The sequence below is a fragment of the Drosophila montana genome, unplaced genomic scaffold (genome assembly GCF_035044405.1).
Source record: "Drosophila montana isolate Dmon_TW-CO22-7 unplaced genomic scaffold, ASM3504440v1 contig_3282_1, whole genome shotgun sequence".
NCBI lineage: Eukaryota > Metazoa > Arthropoda > Insecta > Diptera > Drosophilidae > Drosophila > Drosophila montana.
The window spans coordinates 870967-890574 of record NW_026998166.1 but is presented as its reverse complement, the minus strand read 5'-3'; the positions used below and the strand labels follow the sequence as shown (position 1 = coordinate 890574).

The 19608-nt window shown below is 39.3% G+C and overlaps 2 protein-coding genes across 2 annotated transcripts in view; both read right to left on the bottom strand.

The window, feature by feature from the left end:
* Positions 1-308: 308 nt before the first annotated feature.
* Positions 309-2646, bottom strand: Arr1 (arrestin 1). The gene is made up of 4 exons (XM_064690721.1): positions 2412-2646; positions 888-1695; positions 698-827; positions 309-628 (listed from the first exon to the last, which is right to left on the bottom strand). The coding sequence occupies exons 1-4, from the start codon at positions 2518-2520 to the stop codon at positions 581-583; spliced, it is 1095 nt and encodes a 364-aa protein (XP_064546791.1). The 5' UTR covers positions 2521-2646; the 3' UTR covers positions 309-580.
* A 10790-nt stretch (positions 2647-13436) lies between these two features.
* rdo (reduced ocelli) overlaps positions 13437-19608 on the bottom strand; it is a 62135-nt gene continuing 55963 nt past the window's right edge. The window contains exons 11-15 of the mRNA XM_064690724.1: positions 19391-19546; positions 18006-18152; positions 17688-17850; positions 17091-17222; positions 13437-15350 (exon numbers count right to left, since the gene is read on the bottom strand). Coding sequence (XP_064546794.1) covers positions 14722-15350; positions 17091-17222; positions 17688-17850; positions 18006-18152; positions 19391-19546 — 1227 coding nt within the window. The 3' untranslated portion in view covers positions 13437-14721. The remainder of the gene's footprint in view (positions 15351-17090; positions 17223-17687; positions 17851-18005; positions 18153-19390; positions 19547-19608) is intronic.

Sequence of the window (19608 nt, the reverse complement as noted above, 5' to 3'; positions counted from 1 at the left end):
AATTGATAGTACTGATCCTTACGTAATGTGCAGTATAATAGTCAGGTAAAACAGTCAAATGTTCTTGTCTTTTATAACAGTCAAGTTTAACCATTAAGTATTAAAGCCAATTGTTACTTTGTAAAAGACAAGTTGAACACTGAAGTATAACAGTTCAGTATATCAGTTAAGTGGTAAAGTTTTGAGTAATAGTTAAGTGTAAAAGTGACAATATTTTAAAAGCTGTTATACTTAACTGTTCTATAATAACAAAAGAAATATTAGCTGCTTGGGATCGAAACTATTGTTTGGTAGTGTTATTAAAGCCATTTGTTTGTCAGGCAATTTTTTTTTATTTTTTTAAGAATATTCAATTCAATTATAGCATAAAATATAAGTTGCATTTATAGCGTTTATAATACACATACACACATATATTGCGAATAGATTTGTTAGGTAAGAAAAGTTACGACGACTGCAGTTCAGAACATTTCAGCAACATCAGCTTTGGATTGTTGTTAATATTATATAACACTTTGATTAAACATTTCTATATAAATATATGCACTTTGTATTCAACTAAGTTGAGGTAGCTGCATGTTTAGGCCTCAATGGATGCCTCAGCTTCCAACTGTGCCTTGCGGCTGGGCTGTACAAGAAGACGAGAAAATAGGCTTTAGCAGTATTATCAGGACTTAGTTAAGAGGCTGGGTCATACCTTAGGGTGCATGAGTATGAAGGGTAGCTCAGCGCACAGCTCGCCGCCCAGGGCGCCCAGAAAGAGCTTTACCTTAACCGCATAGGAAACAATTATGCCGAAGGCATCACGAGCATCCTGACTGGCAATGCTGTGGAAGCAAAATTTAAGTTTAGTCAGCTTTCTTATGGGTATGGGAAGGGTTACTTACAGCGTGGTCGAGGCCAGTGCTGTATCCTTGCGCTTGATATCGCCCTCAACGGCAATGCCAGCCCGATCACAATTAGCCACCAGTGTGGGCACCAGATATATGACCTTTTGCAGGCTGGAGCCGGGGTTCAGTGGACAGCCCTCGCTGGTCTCCATATGGGCAATCGTATTGCGGAATTGGCCATTCTGGAAGAGCACCACATCGACGCCCTGCTGCACCATTGCCTTGACCTTCTTCACAACCTTGTTCGAGTTATTGCGCACACAAATGTTGACCGATATCTTCTCGCCATGATGATACAGCTGCTTGTCCAGTGTCACCTCCAGCTCCAGCTCTCCGGGCGACAACAGAAAGTCCTTGCGCACCACCGTGCAGGGCTGCATGCCCTGCTTGGTGGGTGCATACTGCACCTTGCGTATGCCCAGGTTAATGGTGCTGCGCCTATGCGAACGATCGCAATCGTTCTCGCCCGTAAAGATCTTCACAAAGTATTGCACACCGCAGGGCTGGCTCTCATCGCTCGCCTTCTGCTGCAGCACCACCGAGGCCGGTGAGCTGTTGGGCATTTGCATGACAAAGGGGAATGCATTGGAGCCCAGTTTCTTAAGCAGACGCTCCTGCATCTTTGTCAGCTGTATGTCCTGCTTCTGCGGCGGGCACACCTGCTGCGAGACAAGCGTCAGCTCCTTCTGGAAACGCAATCCAATCATTTCATCATCTTCGCGTCCATAGCGAAAGTTGCACACGAGCTGCACGAAGATCTTGCGATTCTGACGCACGTACTCATCATCCAGCACAATGATGCCATCTGCAAATTGGCGAACGAAATTAATTGGGCCAGATTTAACACAGTTACAATCACGGTCACGCCTAGACACGTCTTTCGCCCATATTCCACGGTCGGTCATTTAACACGTAACTAATAAGCAGCTTTGCGGCTGTTACAGCTGCTGTCCATTGCATAAATTACGGCGTAATTTAATTAAAGCCCAAGCAGATCAACTGATTATGTCATGAATGTACCAAAGGAGTTGGCTATCATTCGGGGCAAAATATATGGTCTCATATATACGGTTTATTACGATGTCTGCAAAGTGGAAAGTCTGGTAGATAATATAAGTTTTATATCGTCTAGAGTCCCTGGCTTAAACATAATATCACATCATAATACTGATTAAATTAGATTGTTCTTAATATTTAATAATTGCATTAGGTACCTCTTTATTTTATACAACATGTGCCTGCCGCTTATAATAAATACACTTATTTATCAAATACTGGACTATTAACAAGTATATTCCATTTTTATATCCGAAAGTTTCAATCCAAGCCTCCTTAGAAATTAATATAATTAAAAAACAATCTATGCGTAACTGGGAACCAAACATGATTTATTGATCTATTCTTGCGATAATAATAATTATTAACTAATTCTCTGATCTTGCTATATTCCAAGTCTATGTTGACAATCCTAACTATCGTTGCACAAATATTCCATTATTTGCCTTGTTGATGACCACCTACCGATCGGCTCCACTTGCGTCACCGAATCCACAAATTCACGCCTATTCATATAGAGCGTGATCATGTTGTTCGGTGCACATTTCTTAAAAACTTTGAAGTTTACAACCATTTTGCTGCGGAGTTTTTACTTTTCGTTATCCAATCCAAAAAAAAAATGAAATTCTACTTTAATGCTTCGCGGTAGCCGTTCTAGTTTAATGTTGTTGTTAAATATTTCGAGCTACGCCGCGTTGCGTTGTTCGCGTCGTTTTCAATTAGCGGCCAGCGACAATCCGTCATTTATACCTGGCATTCTCAGCACCGCTGCAAATTCAATTAGCTCGCGTTGTTGCATCTTTTCTACAATCTAAACAATTTGCTGGCGCTGCTTTAATATGGCTTCCCGCGCTGGCTTTGGCTTTGATATTGACATTGCTGCTGCCCCGAAAACAATCGATGGCTGGCTACGAAATAATACGCGTACAACACGGCGTATTAGCAACGCAAAAATAGCTAGCTTAACAAAATCAATACAAAGCGTGCGTGCAACGTTGCCTTCTGTTTTGATTGCGTTTCTTGTTTTATTTTTAGTTTATTTTTGTTTTCTTATGGTATGGTGCATGACGCATGGAACAGTTATTACAAATAGGAACTGGGCCGTAATGCGAACTAATTAAATTGTTAACAAGTGGCAGCTAATTTGCAAAATTAAAAATAAATACGTCATGTGGTTTTTCTAGCTAAGGAATGCTTGAAGAGAATCTTGCGATCTTCCTGCAATTAAAACGGAAATGTTTTTTGTATTTAATATTTTTAATTCTACTTACGTCTCAATTTAATTTAAAAATAAATAGGTAAATTTATATTAAAGTCCATTTATCTATTGAAAAAACAAGATAGCATTCCGAAAAGAATAGCAATAATTACAATGGCTAGCAGAAGTCGTATTATATTGTTATATGGTCTGGCATAGTACTTAAAGTTTATAAGACTTCAGCAAAGTCTTCGGCAGAAATAAAACAAAATAATAATACCCAATATTCAGTTTGTAGTTTTAAAATTCTGTCCTAGAAAATATAACATTAAAGGCTGACATTAAAAAGTCTAAATACATTTTGAGTTATTTCAATTAACCACCACATAAAGGGAATTGAAACTGTAGTCTCTTATGTTTGTTAAATAATTTAGTCATTTCATAAATGTGCACAGACACTTTGGCCCACATGAAGTAGAATCTCGAACATGATTTCCCACTGCACTCAATTATGTAAATATGTAAAAATATGCCAGACTTTGGACAAACTCCTCTCTCCCTTTCTCGCAACTTGTGCGCAACTAAATCACATTAGCATAAAGTTGGCTACTTAGCAAAGTCAATGAACGTAATTATTATGCTCTCTACTGACATTAAAAATATGAACAAAGTTGTGTTGAATATATTGTGCCTTATTGTGTGGTTGTAGTGTGGTGTGTGTGTATGTGCGTGTGTGTGTGCCTCTATATACAGGCACGTAACATTAGCATGTATGGTAGGGCAGGGGCCCCAGTCGCCAGGGTCCAACAAAGCCGACAATGAGGCTCTTAATAATAGCAAAACTTTTGCACTTACATTTTGTAGGTTGTGTTAGACATGGGCGTGTCCGAGCGCCCATTTAAATGCTTTAGTTGGCATATGATTGAACTAAAGTGAGGCGCAGATATAATCGTCTTGCTGTTGTCTATTACCAGCTGATGCAATATGCCATGAAATGCGTAAATACCTGCACGAATAATGGGCAAGTGCCCATTGATTTATAAGTGCTATCTATAAGTATCTTAAAGTACTATTCCGTATATGCTAAGGCGTTTACAATACGGCTTTGGGTAGCATTCAAAATCTATCAAGTTTAAGAGAACCAAGCGCCCACAGACCGCACCCAAGTGCTTTTAGCCGGCACACAAGTCCTGCTTCACAATATTGCAGACACACTCATACCCACACGTATATAAATATATATGTATGTACATGTACCCACATAGTTTAAGCCATGTGCCGTCAACGACAACCACAAAGCGTCAGGAACAACAAAGCCAACTTCAATTATTTGCGCGCAAATGCTGCCTCCAAGTGTCTTGGCCTGAGTCACTGTCCACTCTCTCCATTCGCCCGGCAATCCTTTGCGCAGCTCTTCATTTGCGGTCAACTTTTAGTTCTTGTACTAAATGTATTTATATTAGAGTCTAAGAAATTAGACAGAAGCCACTTAAAGATGAGTTTAGTTTGACTCGTACGAGTCTGCAATACGGACCCAATCTGTTATGCTATAGTATATACTGCTTTAGATTAGGTACAATAGGAAATCGCTTGTGGGGCGTATGTCAGCAGCAGAGACAAACAGGATCCGTTTCTGGGTGTCGCCACAGGCGACATAATGTTTCAAATTGTTAATGGAATGTCAGCAGGTGAAACTTGCACTGATAATGTTGCGGAGAAGGCCTTGAAGAAAGCTAATGCTGGAATTACCTGTAAATTTTGTATTATTGTTTTTGAATTGATTAAATATTTACTTCTTGTTTTTTATTATTAAACGGAATTCCTCTTGCAAAGAATTCGATTGGTTCCGATATCGCCAGAAAGCGTGAAAGTTCAATAAAAGTCAGATTACGAATTGGAATGTAATTGAAAAATAAGCAATTGGTTGAGCACATGGAAATAAACATTTATGTACATACAATAATAAAAAGATATCTCGTTTCTATCTTTTAGATAGTTCTTAACTAAGTACAGATCAGAGATATATATAAGACTTATATAGCTACCTTTAAATTGCACACATCCAGTCAGTTTAAGCAACGGATATCCGAAAATGGAAACTGAGCATCGCAGCTCAAGTGGATTAAAACCACCCACAGCTATTTTGCACTGCAGCTGCTAATTTGCGAAATTCAATTGCCTGTTGCAAGACAAAAGCGAAAGCCAAATTGTGTCGAGCAATCAATGAGATTGCCACATCCTCAACTCAGGGCTCGGTTTGAGACCCCAGCACAATTGTCTTTGGAAAAATTACTCGGCCAAATTGAAGCGCTAGCCAAAGCATTCAAGAACAATAGAAGCCTAGGCGGCTTTTAACTTAAAATAGTGGCAGCTCAAGCTGCTGCAAGGAGGCATCGTGTTTAAGGCCAGGCATTAAGCGAACGGTTAACTTGATGTACAGCACGTGCGCGCAAGTAGCCATAAATTTATGGGCCAGTTGGCCAAATTGAACATCAACATTGTCAATAGTATTACGATTATCAGGGCCAACAGCACGTAAAATTGCAGCGAAACAACAACAACAACAATAAAAACATCGAAATTCTTGTCTTATTGAAGGCGAAAGGCAAACAAAAAATTGGCAACATTGGCGCCAACGCAAATGTCAACAGCGGCAGCAACAACAACAACTGGAACAAGTAGGGGTGCGCTAGTCAAGGGTGCTCCACAAGCAACTACCCTTTAAACAGCTCGGCATTGGGCTTAAATATGGCAACTAAATGAGGGGTTAAGGCTACTTAAATCACCTTAAAATCGCGGTGCACACGGAAGTTATTTAAAAAGGAAATAATCCTGATTTGTTTATAATATACGAGAAAATTTGTACCAAGTTTCGTATTTGAAACGAGATATGCTCAACAATTAAAGGTTTTTATCGATTTACGCATAATAAAAGTTATTGATAATTTGATCAGCATAGTGGCCCGAAAAAATGTATTCCAAATTTAAAGAATGTAGCTCATTTAGTTTTGATAACATTGACTCGGCTGTTGATGCTTACCAAGAATGTGTAGTTTTGCAGCCTTCTCTTGACAAATACATTTCAACTATCTATTTGCTATATACCCTCCTTTTTTAAACCATTTTCAATGGGTACAGTTTGTAACAACAACATTTTGGGGGGTAAGCAACACCAACAAACGGCAATCAACGTTGTCGCAGTCGCTTCCATTTCCAGTTGCCATTAGTCGAAGGAAACAGGCAGCCTCCTGGCAAGGCGGGTCTAGAAAAAAGAAAAAAAAGCTCAAGTGCTGCATGAACAAACTTGGCATGGCCGACGACGACGACGAGGACGAGGACGAGGACGAGAACGTGGACGAGGACAAGAACGAGGCGGACGGCAACGACGACGTCATCGTCGTGGCTGACGATGTGCAAACTGGCGAAGTGACAGCAAATGGCGCGGAAACTGTGTGCGCCAACGTCAACTAATCGTGGGTGAACAAATCTCTCTATATATCTAAAACACACACACACACAATTATACAAATATACATGGATGCAGTATTGGGAGCTGTGTTTGTGCGTGCAATCAATCCCCTTCGCCCGCCAGGTGTTTACTGTCATGCAACATGGCCACGGGCCTGGACCTGGGCTTGGGCTTGGGCTTCTTCTTGTCGCCACTCGATTGCAAATGGTGTTTGAGGCAGCTGCCACGCCCCCTGTCCCACGCCCTTCAGCTGGCGTCATGGTCATGCAATGATTGCTTTGACATTTGCATTGATGCATGCAACTTCAACCGCTGCTGATGCTGCTGATGCTGCTGCTGCTTCTGCTGCGACTGCGGCGGCGACTGTGGCCGCTGCTGATGAGTTGACTTTAAGCTGCAAATACTCAAATCGAATTCAATTGCACATACACAAGCGAATAGGGCGTGTGAACCAAAAAATTGGGTCGAAAAATCCTTTAAGCTTGACAATTACTTAATTTAAATGGAAGACTTAAAATTAGAACATTCATATTTATAGCTTATGCCTAAGCCTATAGCTTTTATAAGGATTACTTTTCGTGAGGATAATCTGAGAATATATAATAATATATTATATGTATGGAAAAAGTGTAATAAATATAAGATTCAATACCTTTGCAGATTATAAGAGAATGCAGATATAGTTTTTCTATTTTAACTTCTGTATCTATATCATTTAATTGTTCAATGTTGAAAACAAAGTGAAACTAATAAACAAAAAAAATATAAATCTTAAAATTTGAATTTGATTCAATTTTTTTGGGCTTCCCTAAAGTATTTGATGGCCTTGCAGATGGTATTATTATTTTCATAGTTGACAGATTTCCTTTTTATTTGTTGACTTTTCTAGGAAGCACTCGACTCGTATGTCTCAGTTGACTCTATATCAAATTTATCGCTGACCCCAATGCCACATATTGTCACATGCTCGTATTTCATGCACTTGATACATTTTTGCGTGCACTCTGCATAAATTTAGCTAAAAGAAGCAGAAATGTTTTGCTTACAAAGCCCAAGGACCGGTTCGTGATACTATGTGCAACAATTTGTGGAGGGCACACCACAAAGCTAGCCGTTATTATTGCAGTGTGTGTGTGTGTGTGAAGAGGGGGCACAGTTGTGTTGCAAGCACAGTTTTGTCGCTGCATCCCAAAAATACTGTTATAGCTAGCTAATTTCCCATGTGCATGCTTGCTTGTTAAATTGATGTATAGCCAGGACAAGCAGGCGGCGGGTAGGTCAGGAAAGGGGAGGGCGGGGTGCGCAAGGTTAACGTCAGGCAGTAAGGACTGCCAAAAGTGGCAAGCCATGTTGCACGATGCTGGGCCATAACCGGAAATATTGTCAAACTGGCTGATGCACAACAAAAGCAGCAAGGTGCGCCGCCTAACTGCATTGACCAAGCCCCTCCTCCCGCCTTCACCCCACACTCCTATTCTATCCAGAGCTCTGCTCACCTGCTACCCTGCTCACCTGCTGATGGTATTTGCGGCGGGTTTTTGGCACAATTTTGCCGATGACATGTTCAATACACAAAGCTGCGTGCTTCATTGTTATGTCTATATATGTATATGTAAGTATGTGAATTTGTGGAGCTTGAAGTTCTTACATTATTTGGCTGCCAGCACGTGTTTAGGGTTGCCCCTGGCTGCTACTCTAGTATGTGTGTGTGAGTGGGTGTGTGGCTCATACTTGTTTGTATGCCAGTGCCTGCTGTGGGCGCAGCCGGATGCGTTTTTACATGCGATGTTGTCGACCGCCATCTAAAATTGACTCAATTTCCTGGCTTCTGCAACTATAAAAGAATATAAAAATAATTAAAAAAGAATAATAATTAAATAGAGACTCGTAGCAATGCGCTCTACAATAATTTTAACACTGCAATTTGTTTTAGATTGTTAAGATTGATATATAGAAAAAAGCCTGATTAAGACGCTAAATAAATAATTACACATTACTAGACCTAAGGCCCAACAAATAAAAACAAATATTAAAAGAGCAAAATAACTTAGCTCTTATTCAAAAGATAGTTCAAAAGGTGCTTTAAGTTTGGCTTTCGACTATGCTATGAATTTCTTTCAAAATAAAAAGAACCTTTAGAGTTAACATGAGCCAAAGATAAGAAATTTAAATAAAATCAATTTCAAAATAAATTTCAGTTTTTGCATTGCACATTAAATCCATATTTTTGGACTAGCTGAACTTTAAGGTACTAACTTGGCTTTTTAAATTTACATTTTAACCACGGGGAGCCCCATCACAAAAAAATATATTTAAAATAGACGCAAGGCATATTTATATTTATGTTGTTTTTATATTTTTTTTCTACGGTGACATTATCCTATTAACACATTTAATGGAGTCACACACGCGCGCGGCTTTGTCTCATCATAAATCTGAAGGCAGACGCAGCGGGAAATGCGAAAAATGATGCTCCGGGCTGTTTTTCTGTGCCGGGGCGTTAAGCAGCCGCAGGAAAAGCTGGGCATGGTCTTCTGGCTGCCTGATATATATGGCCTCATATTGGATATTTATGCCTGTGCCGCTGCATAGATTTATGCATTGTCTTTAGCACTGTGATTATGGCCGAATTGTTGAAAGTTGTGCAAAAAGTTTTCATAGCTGCCATCAAATTAGTCCGGCGCTTAGGTAATAACCGTGATGGTACGTGTCGAGCTTAGCACACAAATGACAATGGCCAAATATGATTGAAACTTTTACCGTTTCAGTCGCCAGAAATTGGTTTGCCAAAAACCCAAAACCGAAAAACCGAAAACCAAAAGCCGCCGCAAAAACTTGGCCCAAAAAAAAGAAGAAATTTATGCATTTTGAAAACTTTTTGACTACACTCTGGGGGCCATTTTAGGTGCGAGAGATTTTGGCGCCGGCACAAATATATATTTTGCTGCCAATTTAGCAGCGAAATAAGCAGCTCACTTAGCCAATAACAACATTTATAATTTAAAGCCAACATTTGCATGTGTGTATGTATCAAGAAATTTGAGCACTTAGCTTCCCCTTTTTAAATCCAGAGCCTCATTGAAAATGGTTTTAAAAAAGACAGAATATCGCGCGGAGGTATGTCGTTTGTAGAACAGCGGAGATATGTCTCTCGAAATTATGTCGTTAGTCGGTGACGAGCTTGAATGGGATGGCGAGATCGAGTCCGGTATCAGGAAAGCAAATTTTTTTTTTAATGTTATTGGTTGAAGAAGGTTTAGGGTATCCCCTAGTCGGGCACTTCCGACTAGAGCACTCCTTCTTGTTAACTGTTAACCAATTGTCGAGCTCAGGCATGTACGCCTAAATTTTAGCCTCAGACGCTTTGAATGCAGCTGCGGCATTTGAGGTTTCCATAAAGATACCCTGCAAAAGATGGGCAATAAAGGGTATGCAAGAGTTATCTTATGTGTATATATAATGCAGATGCGTAAATCTGTGCTTTGATAGGGCATGTCAGATCATATGCTGTACGTTAATCAAAGGTTCAATTGAGCTTGAGCTGCCATTAAATACAAAATTATTGAATACCAAATCAAAAGATTTCATGTTAACTTTTCTCTGCTATTTTTTTGTTTGATTTAAAATATTATAGGCTAATGTAGCCAGATAGTCTTTGAATTATTAATTAATAATTATATGTAAACAAATGTTTCAGACCTTTATACAGACTCATTCCTATTATTCGAATACTTACTTAAGATACAAGCACAGATAGTCTTTTGTTCGAGTACAGATATGTGTTCTAGTATATTTCTTTTGCTTACAGGGCAGCTTACAGTCAATCAGTCATCTAAAGCCTTTCAGCTCGAATTTTTTCTTCACACTTTAGTTTGGCTGACGCCTCCTGCGACGCGCCTTGGGGCAACTGTCAACGTGCAGCGCCGCAATATTTGTGGCAGAGTTTTGCATTGCACTTTGCCGTGTCCCAGCTAGGCGGGCAAGCCACAAAAAGGATTTTTGATTTCATATTTGCGGAGCCTAAGCTGCATGCAGCTTCTGACTGTCCCAATAAAAATCAAGTTTTGACATAGCTCAGCGTGCTTGCAGCATGCCGCATCCCACATCTGTCGAAGCTCAAATGAAATCACTTCCTAACTCTGCTTGTTTTCTTCTTCTTTTTTTTGGTTCGCATTGCAGATTTTTGCTTTCTAGTTCTTCATATATTTTCCTTAGCTGTGGAGGCAAATGCTAACAAGCATTGTTCGTTTTTTTGGTATGTTTTCTTATTTTTTTGCGTTGGGCAAGTTTTGCAAATGCTTTGAAAAGCAATTAGTGCTGACAAATGCGTGTCCTGGCATTAAGGAGCTGTAACCGTAGCTGTAACTGTAGCTGTGACTGTAGCTGTAATAGTGTGTGTGTAGACAATGTATGTCATGCCTTTTGGCATGTCAAAAGCGATTTGTCATGCAGCAATATGTAAGGGTTAATAGTAGGTTGACAGCTTGATTGATTTGCCCAGCTGAGTGTTCTAGGGAAGGCTAATACGGATCTTAGCCAGGCAGCGATGAATTGTGTCAACTAATTCTAGCACACATATTTCGATTAATCAATCGTATGATTGACAAACTGAAGTGTATGTGTGTGTTTCTAAGAGGATTTTTTGTAATCAAATTGAAAGGAACTTTTATAAGTGGATCTTAAACACATAGCTGCATCTAACACCAATTTATCAAACTCGCACCAAGTTAAACTCTAATTAAGCTACCTCGCTCTATTTTAGTCGTTATCATATAGAACTCTGCGAATATTCTTATACATAATATAAGATCAGAATAAAAATAAAAAATATAAAATGTACATGAAAAAAGAGATGGAATAAAAATTCTGATTTGTGTTTTTTATCTCACACCTTCAGAAAGATTTTTAGAGCAGACAGAATTCTAAGATTGTACACATTTGAATTAAATATTTGTAGCTGAGAAGTCTACTTCATTATCGGCCTAACTATTGAAACTTCAGTCATAATAATTTAAGTTTATTTAAATAATATTCTAAAACTAAAATTCTCGCTCAACAAGGCATTGCCTTATCCTAGATTGCATCACAATCAATTATTTAAAATTGTAGCTCAAGTGAATTGGCAGTATACTTGCCTAACCGACCGGAAAGCCAATATATTTAATTAAATTTGAAAATTTGTGCATCCAACATGGATTCAAGCCATACAGCAGGCGGGCGGGCTGGGCAGGGCATGGCGTGGGAGCTTCTGTTGCAGCACTGACGCATACTTGAGTCTGCTGACTGATTAAATTTACACATCGAGCCACAACTGTTGCACCGAAAACTAATAAAAAAAAAGAGAAAGATCCCTGGCACAGTAGCAGCCAGCTCGAGTAGATTTTATATCCTTGACAGCACTGAACAAAGCTGAACAAGGTGCAGCAGCAGTTGCTGGCAAAGGCTCGTTGGCTCCAAGTTGCCAGTCAATTGATGGCAGCAGATGGGAAACAAGTTGGCAGCGTCTTCATCAATTGCTTGTAAGTGACTGTTGTAAAAATTTTTACATTTTGTGCTCACAAAACCAGGCTGCAACACGCTGCGTATGCGCAATTTTTGTCTATACGTACTCATACGTAAGTAGATTAAGTGCAGCCCGAGTATGGGTTATTTCCAGATGCTGAAGGGCTATGTTTGGGTTTTAAATTCAGTTTCCAAGCAATTTTCAAGCAGCCCATGTTAATGAATGCCGGCTACTGCTGCCAATTCGGGGCTTGGACCTCGTCAAGTGTCAAGTGCACCAATATTGATGTGCAATCTCAAGCGAACTCGAGCCACATGCTCCATTTGCATGCGCTAGCGTCCGAATTGTCCCAGGCAGCCGCACTTGAGTAGCTGCCGCTGCTGCTTGTGTTGCTGCTGCTGCTGCTCCTGTAACTCTCTATGCTCCACACCAATTTCGAATGCATTTGCAAATGCAGCAACAAAACACTGAACGCCATTCAATGCCTTCTTCTATATTCATGCATAAATTCAAATGCTTGTCGGGCACTCAAGTGCAATAGAAAGAAACTCGAGCGCTGCAGGACAAGCCAGAAATGAAAATAAACAGAGAGAGAGAGAGAGAGAGAGAGATAGAGAGAGATAGAAAGAGAGCGAGCAAATCGTGTCTGTTTGGATTCATGGCTGGGCAAAACAAATGGCTGCAACCTAGCATAATGCGAAACTTTATGTTTGCTGCGTGCTGTGTTATAAAAGCATTTTTCCATACCCAATAAACTAAGCGAATCAATGAATCTTTTGAGTGCAAGTGCGAGTGCTTGTCAAGTAAATCAAAGCCAAATATGGAAGCAGCCCGTTCACAGCGCAATCAGCAACAATAGCAAATCCAAATGTCGAATCCGCAATCCAGCCGCGACGGAAGTGTGTCGCAAAACGGAAACGGAAGCAATTTTCATTTGCGTTGAGCTTAAATGGTGGCCGTTGTGGTCTCACACTCTGGGACAAACCAGCGGGCTCTGCCAACAGAAGCAGCATCTCCACATGCTGCACGACATGTTACAAGCATAATTCTATTTGCCACATACTCTCACTCACACACACACACACACACACACACACACTCACATGCACACAATGGCGCATGATGGGCGGCAAGTGCGGCCAAGTGGCGACGCCCCAAGTAACCGCAAAACGATGCAAGTGCCGCATTTTTTTTTAATAAATTGCAACGCTGATACGCATTGTCCCCTTCGTTTAGCTGCTGCTGTTGGGTTTGGTTTTTGGTTTTCATATTATTTTTATTTGATTTTTCTAAACGATTCGCGTTGGGGTTTTGTTTGTGGTAAGCGCGACACGTAGCTGTTAAAATTGTTTTACAATAAATTAAAGGTATCTCATTTTTATTTTCTTCCATTTAGTATTTTCCATAAACTGTCACACTTTATTACTGATTTAGTGCTTAAACTGTTTTGTTGCTGAACATAAATACAATTTTAGTGGCTGTTAAAAAAGTTTAAATACAATGCACAGAATTGCCGCTTTCTTTTTGTTTAAGTTTAGTTAAATTAAAAAAAATCGTTTGGGTTGACTGGTTGGGTTTGAGTTGTGAGCATTTAAATGATTGTTTTTTTTTTTTTTTATATTAATATTATTTAATTTTTATATGACTTATATTTAAATGATTTTAATTTATGTGTGTTTAAAATCTATGGAACTAGCTACGTGCTAATTTTATATACCTTAGGCTTAAGATTATAATTTAATTTTAGCTTTTGTTTTTATTTTTCTTTTAATTTTAACCTTAACAAAACAGCGGCTTCCCAATTTTGAATCGCTTACGCCAAATATACAATATTTATTTTCAGTTGCCTTTCTCTATTAAAACGGAATTCCGTTTAGCTTCTTTTCATTATTTAATTTATATATACAAAATTTAATTTTATCACATGTGAAATGTGTATTTAATTTTTTATTGTTTTTTTTTTTATTATTAGTGTGCACAATGCTGTCCACAATTTTATATACACACAGATGCAGAGTTATATGTTATAAAAATAATTATCAAAACCAAACTACAAATATTTTAATGAAACGCTGGTAATACGCTGCGTATGCGTAATGTTTTCATTAACCGGAAAATGGCAGTATATATGTATGAAAATGCTTGCGATAAAATACGCTTGAAAATTTCAATGAGCCCAAATGAATTGTACACTACCTAAATTCCCATTATCTTAATTGATGTATGCTTATTTTAAATAAATTGTTGCAAGGCTCTGTCAAACTCGGCATGCATTTGTTTTTGCCCGGGGTAGTGAGCGGGAGAGCGCAACACATGCGCGCCAATGATTAATGAACTTAATTACAAACTCAAATCCTAATTACTTTACTTCAATTTGACCCCAAAAAGCAATGCCCAGCGCACTGTCATTAATTATACGACCCGTTTGCCGATCGGCCAAAAGCTGCCAACCATGCCACACGCTGGCCATGGCTGTGGCTATGCAACCGGGCAACTCTCCTGCGGCTTACGTCGGTGTCGTGCTCATCGTTTGCTTGGCAAACTTACCCGCTGATGCTGCGGTTGAGGCCGAGGCTGCTGCTGCTGCTGCTGCCAAGCCCCTGGGTCAGTTAACGCTGACCAGCGGCTCGAGCGTGCTGCTCAAATGCACCAGCTGCTGCTGCACCTCGCGCAGGCTGGCCAGGCTGCCCATCTGCTGTTGCTGCTGCGGCGGCGGTGGTGGCAGCACGACAACCACAGATTCAGCGGGTCCAGACATTGGCATCGGCATCGGCGATGGCGCGCCAGGAGGAATGACCGTTGCGGCAGCCGATGCCGCAGCCCGCGCCGTCGCTGTTCCAGTCGCACAGCTGCTGTTTGGCGAGTGCGATACGCTGTACATCAGACTGCCCATGCTCGGATGCTGATGGATTTGGGCGACGACCGGCGGCGGCGGCGCTGGCGGCAATACAAGCTCATCAATGGTGCAAACGCGATCGTCAATGGGAAAGGTAAAGTTAATTTCCTTGCCGCCAGCATCCGCATTGTGTACGGCGGCTCCCACATGAGACGGCGTGCTGCCATTCGCCGGACTCTGAATGTGACCATTTGTTGTGCCATTTGTTGTTGGCGTTGCTGTTGCTGCCGCCGGCGACGTGGCTAGCGTTAGTGTCGTTGTTGTTGTCGGTGAGCTGCCATTGCCCAGCGTTGTTATTGTGGTTGCTTCCAAATTTTTTTCCAAACACTTGCTATCGCCTGAGGAAGAAAACAAAGCCAGAGATGAGCCAGACACATAGAAACTGGGACAGTGTGAGCTGAAAGCTAACGCATGGTATTTAGATGGGCGGCATTTATAGCTGTTAGACCAAATAGGAGCTTAACTATAAATATAATTTTTATAATCTATCCTAACTTTTAAATAGCACTCAATACATAAAGCCTTGACTTGGAATGCAGTAGCTTCAACTCTATAAAAAAATAAAAATTGTTGTTGCTTGAACTCTATGATGGATAAATAATAATAAATAAGGTTTTCCATAGAACTATCAATTTAATTCCTAAATAAAGTTTTTAATTTTTATAATGTCGTATTATCAACTTTAATTCCAATATAAAGTTTTTATATTTACCAAACAATTTAATGTTTCATTTTTCTGCATTATATTGCATCTGCATCTGCATCTGTATTCTCATATTTGTTTTCCTTTTTATTTTTGCTTAGCTCAAAGTTATGCATACATTTTTACTTTCTTTAACTAGAACTTGAACTGACACAAACAATTTCATGGAAAACTCTGTTCTGAATATGCATCCAGCTAATGCACAAGTAAAATTTGTGATTCTGTGATTTTGAGTGCCGGAGCACAAACAATTCGAGAAGAATAAATTCATAATTTGCCAGCTGCTAAAATCTTTAAAGAAAGAAAATATTTTATATCTATCTTACTACAAGGTTCAACAGGCTTATATAATATTTTTTTTATTTATTTATCAAGTTTAATGGCCTAATTACTTATTATGCATATGCAATGCACAAGTGGCTGTCTGCACACAAGTTATACAATTTTCCAAAATTTTAGTTTAATTTAGCCCCATTCTAGCTATATCTATGCATATTCTTTATGCTATCCGGCATCACTGCAGCTCTTGCAGAGCCGCATGCAACTGTCAATAGTCACAGTCAGTGACGTGTTTTTGGATGCCTCCGGTGTATTTGCAGTGTGCTCAACTCCGGCGGCATTGCTACGCTTGAATTTGTGAGCATGGCAGAGTTTTTAGCCGTGCTTAAACAAAAATCGTTTTTTACGCTTTCCACGCTGTTCGCTTATCGAGGGAATCGAATGCGGTGTTGCAAAAGTTTTCGTTGCGACAGCCTTGGCGACCATTTTTTATTGTTGGCTTAAAAAAAAAAAAAAGAAGAAAAAGAAAAACTGCAACAATTGCGCAAAATTCCAAAGTTTGCTTTGTTTTCCATTGGCGCTGCGTTTCCCTCGAGTGCGTTCTGCTGAATGGCCACGACCACGCTGGCCCCAGGGCCAATTTGTGCTAAGGTAACCAAGTTAGGCAGGTGTGTGCGCAAACATTAACGCCGGCCTCCAAGGTACGTAGGTCAGCTTGAAATTTATTTATTCCTCAATTAGGCAAGGGGCATGGTGGGAGGCGGGGCAAAAGGCTACTCGACATAATGAAGCACGTACTTGTAATTAATTAAGTGCGGCTGCTTCTTTCTTTTTAATTTCGACAAAAATTTTACGTGCTAGCTAGAAGAAACATTTTTTTTAAAAAATACCTTTAAAGAGCACATAAATAGCCTGCTGTCTTAGCAGGTAATACAAACAGACAGTTTTTCATTTCAACGCCTTGTCATTTGGTCTGCCTTTGCTCAAACTTGGCGCATTGCCCAAAACGAATTAAGTATTTCATCAGTTTAAAACCAGCAGCTCAAATTGGAACTGCTTTTGTGTAACTTGGGGTTAGTTTTATCCATATACTTACTGCCATTCAGGTGATCCTCTCTGGTATAGTAGCGTGCGCGATTCTTGGAGAAACAGGCCACAAGTGATAATATTATGACGGCAATTAGCACAAATATGATGCCACCCAAAATAGCAAGGGTATTAAGACCACCTGGTAGAAATAAAAAAAGAGGTGGAAAATTTGTATCATTATTTAAATTAAATTTTTGTAATATGAAAGTTTTAAAGTTAATAGTTAAGGATTTGGTCGGGTTCTATACACAAATATTTTCTTTAGTAACCAAATTGTGATTTGTTTACATTAAGGAGCATCCGCGTTTATAATATCTATTAAATATTAATTGGGCTCAACTCAATTTAAATGTACATTTCTTTAAAGTTTAGTTTCACAATAGGATAAAATAAATACCATATATATTTATTAATACGATTATTCAAACTACTAGCAAAACATGAAAAGTCAAAAATTCGTCAGATCAACAAATATTTTATTATATTTTTCTTTAAAGAGCTGCAAATATATAAACTCGTATCAAGGAAAGATCAATAAAAAGCCACTGATTGACTCGCCAATTTGGCCACTGAGTTGTAATTTAAAACAGTTTCATTTGCTTACCATGTTCAAGAAAGTTATATGAAGTGCTTGCCGCATTCTGTTCCTCGTCGCTGATGTAATCGAGACACGTGTGCAGCCCGCCAATGTCCAAATTAATTATTTCAGCGCCACGTAAACTTTTTGGCAGAAAGCAAATGGGATATGTATCCCATTTCCATTGCAGCTGTATAAATACAGATTGTAAATTGTATACATATATTTATTTCGTATAAGACATCATCAATCAGTTGGGCTTTGAAAACTAATTGAAATTTAAACTGAATGGACAACGCGTCGTATGCGTATTATCCGATTTTAATTCAATTGCATTTGACTTACTTGCCGCACGACATTTATTAATTTCCCCATGTGACATTCATCGCATATCAACGGATTGTTATCCAGTCGCACATTGCGTATACCCTGAATCCGCAGCGCCGTGTCCGCATTGATGCCGTATAATTGATTTCGCGATAAGTCCAAAAACTGCGAATGCAAAGCGCAAAAATATAATGTACTTTCGAATGCTGAAAAACTATTTTGTCATCTGCTCTATGAGATTTGCTTATTAAATTGCAATTAGCTACAAATGCTGCCCAAACATTGGTGGCATTGTGTAATTGTTGGCCCCCAAACAATAAAACAAACAACAAGGACAATGCCAAAGGCTTGACTGAAGTGTGCAAGTGGTACACAATTAAATTCAATTAAAATGAAAAGCTTAATGGCTATCAACTGATTGTTGTTGTTGTTCCATAAATTTGCCATAGTCAACAGGACAACAACAACAGAAATGTAGAGAAGCTTGAGTAGAGCGTTAGCTCAACTAGAAGATACTTGCTGTAGGGATACAAATAATATATTTGATCAATTCACGTATTTATTTATGTTTAATAAATTGAATTTATCGTTCGCAAAATATCGATTATAATTGGTGGACATTTTTATTATTTATTTATTGTTTTAAATTTTTATTGTCTGAGATGAGGTTAAATATTTAAAAATGTATTTCTCGTTAAGTTTATATAGAAATAGTTTTATGTATGTTCCTTTATTGTATTATCGAAGGACACTTTCTGTATATTAGTTAGACAGGGAATATAAATAGTTCGATCTATCAATATAATATAACAATTATTGGATCTCAAGTTAACCAATTTTGCGTGCAACACCGTTTAGCACATTTTTCGTGTAAAGGGTATAACCATGATATCGCAACTATGAAAACAATACAGCGGTGAGGGAGACAGAGAGAGAGAGAGAGAGAGAGAGAGAGAGAGAGAGATGTAGATAGAAAGTGACACGAAGGAAGCACGTACAAGGACACAAACGGACGCAGCACAGAAAAGACTGCAACCAAGTTGGTGTAGGCACAGTTGCGAAATGAAATGAAACTAAGGGGGTTTTCGGGACTTGTTGTCGGAGTTGTGCGATTTGCAGTTGCAGAAACAGAAACAGAAACAGAGACAGCAACGGAAAATGGTGAATGGTGAATGCTAACGAAAACTGCAAACAGGCAGCGATGTCATTTTGTCATTCAGACACTGTTGCTCGTTGAAATATTTTGCAATTGGCCAAAAAGTTATCAACAGACAAATAAATACACAATTGCCAGCACACACAAGGACAACAAAAGCTTTCAAGAAAAATAACAATGGCTTGCACACGGGGGTTGTGGCAGGCAATAACTTCAGCTTGGTGCATTCAATCACTGGGAGACTTACCTCAAGCTCACGGCACGAATCGATAACTTGCAATGCCATGTTATCCAATGAATTACCCGAGATATTCAAATAACGCAATTGTCGGAAAGGCGATAACAAACCCACAGGCAGCTGACCCATATCCGCAATGGCCAAATGCGTTAGCTCCGGTATCAGCTATAAGAGAAAATACAATTTCAACATTAATTGATGGATTGCCACTCACTCAATCACGATGT

Bases quoted from the DNA above. Each gene is read 5' to 3' on its own strand.
- Arr1 (XM_064690721.1), bottom strand. From the start codon at position 2,520: ATGGTTGTAAACTTCAAAGTTTTTAAGAAATGTGCACCGAACAACATG. The intron at 1,696-2,411 runs GTAGGTGGTCAT...GCCAATTTGCAG, and splicing joins GACGCAAGTGGAGCCGATCG to ATGGCATCATTGTGCTGGAT. The intron at 828-887 runs GTAAGTAACCCT...TTGCTTCCACAG, and splicing joins GCACTGGCCTCGACCACGCT to CATTGCCAGTCAGGATGCTC.